The sequence below is a fragment of the Rhinoderma darwinii genome, chromosome 1, assembly GCF_050947455.1.
Source record: "Rhinoderma darwinii isolate aRhiDar2 chromosome 1, aRhiDar2.hap1, whole genome shotgun sequence".
Lineage (NCBI taxonomy): Eukaryota > Metazoa > Chordata > Amphibia > Anura > Rhinodermatidae > Rhinoderma > Rhinoderma darwinii.
The window spans coordinates 662,691,600-662,697,599 of record NC_134687.1 but is presented as its reverse complement, the minus strand read 5'-3'; the positions used below and the strand labels follow the sequence as shown (position 1 = coordinate 662,697,599).

Here is a 6,000-nt window from a genome sequence, read left to right as displayed (position 1 = left end):
TTTGTCAACAAGGAATACAAAGTCAGCAAAAATCCATAGAAAATCTTGTGGTAAATATATCATCACGTGACTTATCTAATGTGGAAATTTCAGCCCTGAATAAGGGATTATCATTTAGTCCCACTTCTAGTGTGGATTGGTTCCAATTAGAACTGGACCTTTTTGATTTTTTTCGTAAAATAAAATTCAAGGTATTGTTTGCCGGTAAAAATGTTGACAATAGATCTGTACACCATACTGAAATTACACTAAAAGAGATTGGGCTACATAAAAAGAGTGCACACCAACCCTTTATTAATGAACCTGCAATTTATACATTTATTGATATTGTGAAACATTGTATTCGTACCCTGAGAGAGAGCGACAATGGTAGATTTGTAGGTCCTCCTAACTTGACGAGGGATGAGATAGTGGCGGTTGATGGCCTTTCTCGTGATGTGTCCCTGACCATCAAGCCCGCAGACAAGGGTGGTGCCTTGGTGGTCATGGCCACATCACGCTATTTGGCTGAATTGGCTAGACAATTGTCAGATGTTAATGCCTATGAGACACTTCCTGGGGATCCTAAATTTAGAATCAAAAATACCATTGACACAATATTGGTTGAGGCCCATAATGCGGGTATCATTGATAGTGACCTGTTGGATTTTATGACGGTGCGGCATCCGGTGGTCCCTGTGCTGTACTGTCTTCCAAAAATCCATAAGGCATTGGTAGACCCTCCGGGCAGACCGATTATATCGGGTTGCGGCTCCATTTTTTCACCGATAGCCATTTTTTTAGATAAAATGTTACGTGATTTTGCCATTAATGCTAAATCATATATTCAGGACACTACTGACTTTTTGACCAAATTGAATGAGGTTGAGTTGATGGGGGACTGCACACTTGTATCGTTTGATGTGTGCAGTCTCTATACTTCAATTAACCACACGAGAGGTCTTAATATTGTATCTGAAGCGTTACAACAGTCCAATTATACCCATGAATGCATTAATCTTCTTATGTGTCTCTTGGAAATTGTCCTTACAGAAAATTATTTTTTGTTTGGTGACTCCTTTTATGCACAGAGGAGGGGTACGGCCATGGGATCTAACGTGGCTCCCACATACGCAAATATGTTCATGACAGCTTTGGAGGAAGGCGCCGTCTATGGCTCTCCCCACTTCACTAAGGTTTTGAGGTGGTGGAGATACATAGACGACGTCTTAGTCATCTGGACAGGTACTCAAGTGGAGTTGGAGTGTTTCTTTAGCTTTCTGAATAATATAGATGACGATATTAAATTCACTATGGATTCTTCAACAACATCTCTAAATTTTCTTGACACTAGAGTGTATATTCAGGAACATAAACTCACCACGGATTTGTACAGTAAACCTACGGACCGTAATAATTTACTGAGGTTCGAAAGCTGTCATCCCCACCCTATGATCGCTTCTCTCCCCTATAGCCAGATGTTGAGGGTGAAGAGGATCGTGCAGGATCCTTTAACTCTCGACGATAGGTTGAGTGATATGTCTCAGAAATGCAGGAATCGGGGGTACCCTAAAAAATTATTGGACAATAAAAGATCTAAAGTGGAGGGGATTCCGAGATGATCTTCTGCAAAATCGTAAACAATCGCCCTCTCATAGACTAACACTGGTGTCCACATACTCCCATAAGAGCAATGATATTGCCAACATCATTAAAAAAGAATGGGGTATACTTAGGAGTTCTTTTGATAAAATCCCAGAATTTGAAGTCCCACCGCGTATAGCCTACCGCAGGACCAAAAATTTGAGAGATCGTCTAGTACATGCTGATGTGGGCTCTTTGACTAAGAATTATCAGTCTTTATTAGCCCCCAAAAAATTTGGTTGCTTCCCGTGTTTAGGTTGTAATAATTGTAGGAATATGGTTAAAAGCGAGGTATTCATTCATCCCATTAAAGGTTCTACCTACAAAATTAAACATCATCTTACATGTAAATCGGATCATGTAATATATATCATCCAATGTCCTTGCAAATTATTGTATGTAGGTGAAACCTCTCTAGATTGCAGAAAACGCATAAACAACCATAAGTCCACCATTCGTACCAAGAAAATTGACCTACCATTACCTAAACATTTTGTGGAAAATAACCATGGGGAGAATGACTTTAAGTTATATATTGTCGATCATGTACCGCGTCATAGACGAGGTGGAGATAGGATCTCCAAATTGAAAAGGTTGGAGTTGGAATGGATTTTTAAATTAGATACCTTATCCCCTAGAGGTCTTAATATAGACTTCAAGATCTTTCCAAGTTTTTCTAGATAACCAAGTGGGACACTCCGATTTGAACATCTGCTCGTGTATTCATCATCTCCCCCGTGTTCCTCCCCATCCTCATTGCACTGGGAGAATAGGAAATAATTTGACCATATCTATATTATAATTACATTTTATATATGCTATTTACAATGTTTAGGTCTGATATATATTGTCAATGTCCTACAAATTACTTTATACATTTTTCCCTTCATCCTAGATATTATTCTCAAGATTTGCCTCAAGGATCGGTTGAAGCTATATATTTGCACTACTCTTATACCTGATTATATGCATCGTATTTTTTGGAAAAGTTTTCCCATATATGCCGTTCATGTCTTCCGTCCACAATATTTCTAAGACGATATGTAAATCTCTGTGTTTGTATATTATGAGTTTTATATTTACCCATATGTGCTCCAAAATCCCCATCGCTACAGATGAGGTACAAGGATTATTGATCTGAGACATAATATCTATCTTCATTTATATTACAGAGATAGTACATGTAGTTCATATCGCTATATATTTGACCTATTAGACTCTATAGTGGATAGAATAGATGTGTAACATATGGAGTGATAAATGTGTAGAGGAATGATCGAGGCACTCACCGGAACTGGCAAACAAATTCTTTATTACAAAAAGATCTTGGTCAGGATGTGGAATTGGCAATTCCACATCCTGACCAAGATCTTTTTGTAATAAAGAAATTGTTTGCCAGTTCCGGTGAGTGCCTCGATCATTCCTCTACACATTTATATTCAGCCGATTGTGCTACTCTTTCGATGAGCAACTCCGTGGTAATTTACCTGCAATTATCCAAATAGAAAGCAAGCCACACTTCAATACTCCATTCCGACTGTGCGGTTTTGGCAGTGCCAGCCTCCTTCCTTCTTCCCATTGATTGCAACATATGGAGTGATGTTGCCCTTTTTCAAAATGGGGCCAACGATCCTTAATGGGCATTGCGCAGACACGAATCTACGATATGTCCAATGACTCATAGCTGAGACGGACAGGATCCGACGTCATCCATGGGAAACATCTATGGGTGTATAGCCCTCTTTCAATATGGCGATCAGCGCCTCTGGTAGACAATGTGCATGCGCATAATGACGTATTGTGCGATGACTCATACACACAGGTGCTAGGATTACGCAATGTTTAGTTCTACGTAGTAAGAGAGTGCACAACGCTATCAGCCGATCCAGCGAGGGTAAGATGTTTTTAACTTTATTTTATACACCTGTTTTCTAACATTCTCACATGTTATTATACACATGTAGCCCATCTGATTGATTGGCCTTATTACAGTGAATGCACTATTTACACTATGTATATGGAGTGTTTCTAACTTATTTTTTTATTTATGTATTAGCACATCTATGGGGGATTCCATTGATATAAAATTTTTTTGTATACTTGCTGTATCACTATTACACAATTTTACTATATGTATGTAATTGGCTTTATGACCTTGTATTACATATATATGCGTTCTGTGTGTCACATTATTATGCTTGAGAAAGGCTCGTGTTGAGCTGAAACGTTGCACTGTGGAATAAAAGGATCTTCACTTTGAAAATTTGGTAGTGCTGTCTCCATTTCTTTTTATTTAATGATTTGATGTCACACTTCGTGTGTGAAGTGGCGGGTAACCACTTCTGTCCGTGAATCTGGACAGCACTCTTGTGACTACTATTGCGCACATGGTCAGGAGTGAGTTATCGAGTTAACAATTGATCAAAGAAAAATAGAAGTATATGTATGACTTGTTTTGTATACATAAGTTCTGTGTCTTTTCTGTTGGGGTTAGAAGCGTTTCCACTATACTTCTGTGTTGTATTGTCTTGTGATGTGGATGTATGGACGGTTCTCTCGCTATCAATATAGTGAATGAATGAATGATGGACCTTTGGAAGGTGTGTGAATGTATGAGGCAAGTGAAGGGTAAGGCTGGATTCACACGAGGTCATTACGTCCGTAATTGACGGACGTATTTCGGCTGCAAGTCCCGGACCGAACACAGTGCAGGGAGTCGGGCTCCTAGCATCATAGTTATGTACGATGCTAGGAGTTCCTGCCTCGCTGCCGGACAACTGTCCCGTACTGTAATCATGTTTTCAGTACGGGACAGCTGTCTGGCAGAGAGGCAGGGGCTCTTAGCATCGTACATAAGTATGATGCTAGGAGCCCGGCTCCCTGCACAGTGTTCGGTCCGGAACTTGCGGCCGAAATACGTCCGTCAATTACGGACGTAATGACCTTGTGTGAATCTAGCCTTACTCCTGAACTGTCTGCGTACTATGAGGGACGGTAAAAGTCTCTGAATCCCGTGAAAGGTCCGCTGTCTAATGCTCCGTGTTACACTCCGTAGCAGGAGTTAGTAGAGAGTGAAGCAGGGAATGTTCATGTACGGAGTAATAGTATTATCCTATGTATCTATAAGAATGTTACTCTATTGTATATGCCTGCGCTTGAGTTACTAATATTTGCATTCTATAGAAGCAAAATGTGTCGTGTAGTAGTAAGGTTTAGTCCGGTGATATTGCCTGTCTATTAACCCCTTCCCTCTTTGGCCACTTTTGACCTTCCTGACAGAGCCTCATTTTTCAAATCTGACATGTTTCACTTTATGTGGTAATAACTCCGGAATGCTTTTACCTATCCAAGTGATTCTGAGATTGTTTTCTCGTGACACATTGGACTTTATGTTACTGGCAAAATTTGCCCGATACATTCAGTATTTAATTGTGAAAATCACCAAAATTTAGCGAAAAATTGCAAAAATTTGCATTTTTCTCAATTTAAATGTATCTGCTTGTAAGACAGGCAGTTATACCACACAAAAATGTTGCTAACTAACATCCCCCATATGTCTACTTTAGATTGGCATCGTTTTTTGAACATCATTTTATTTTTCTAGGACGTTACAAGGCTTAGAACTTTAGCAGCAATTTCTCACATTTTCAAGAAAATTTCAAAATGCTATTTTTACAGGGGCCAGTTCAGTTGTGAAGTGGCTTTGAGGTCCTTAGATATTAGAAACCCCCAATAAGTCACCCCATTTTAAAAACTGCACCCCTCAAAGTATTCAAAACAGCATTTAGAAAGTTTCTTAACCCTTTAGACATTGCGCAGGAATTAAGGCAAAGTAGAGGTGAAATTTACAAAGTTCATTATTTTTTTCCATAAATTCATTTTGAATACATTTTTTTTGTACCACAGAATGTTTTACCCAAGAAATGCAACTCAATATTTATTGCCCAGATTCTGCAGTTTTAGGAAATATCCTACATGTGGCTCTAGTGTGCTACTGGACTGAAGCACCGGCCTCAGAAGCAAAGGAGCACCTGGTGGATTTTGGGTCTCCTTTTTATTAGAATATATTTTAGGCACCATGTCAGCTTTGAACAGGTCTTGTGGAACTAAAACAGTGGAAACCGCCCAAAAGTGACCCCATTTGGGAAACTACACCCCTCGAGGAATTTATCTAGGGGTGTAGCAAGCATTTTGACCCGCCAGTTCTTTTGCAAAAATTTTTGGAACTAGGCCATGAAAATGAAAATCTACATTTTTTCAAATAAAATGTAGGTTTAGCTAATTTTTTTTCATTTCCAAAAGACCTAAAGTAGAAAAAGCACCACAACATTTGTAGAGCAATTTCTCCCGAGTAAAACAATACCCCACATGTGGTAA

General features: G+C 39.2%; 1 protein-coding gene across 1 annotated transcript in view; it reads right to left on the bottom strand.

The window, feature by feature from the left end:
- Positions 1-1,922: 1,922 nt before the first annotated feature.
- The window catches only part of LOC142709220 (receptor-type tyrosine-protein phosphatase alpha-like), a 130,660-nt gene continuing 126,582 nt past the window's right edge, over positions 1,923-6,000 (bottom strand). Inside the window, exons 25-26 of the mRNA XM_075848450.1 lie at positions 2,250-2,384; positions 1,923-1,943 (exon numbers count right to left, since the gene is read on the bottom strand). Of these exons, the coding sequence (XP_075704565.1) occupies positions 1,923-1,943; positions 2,250-2,384 (156 nt within the window). The remainder of the gene's footprint in view (positions 1,944-2,249; positions 2,385-6,000) is intronic.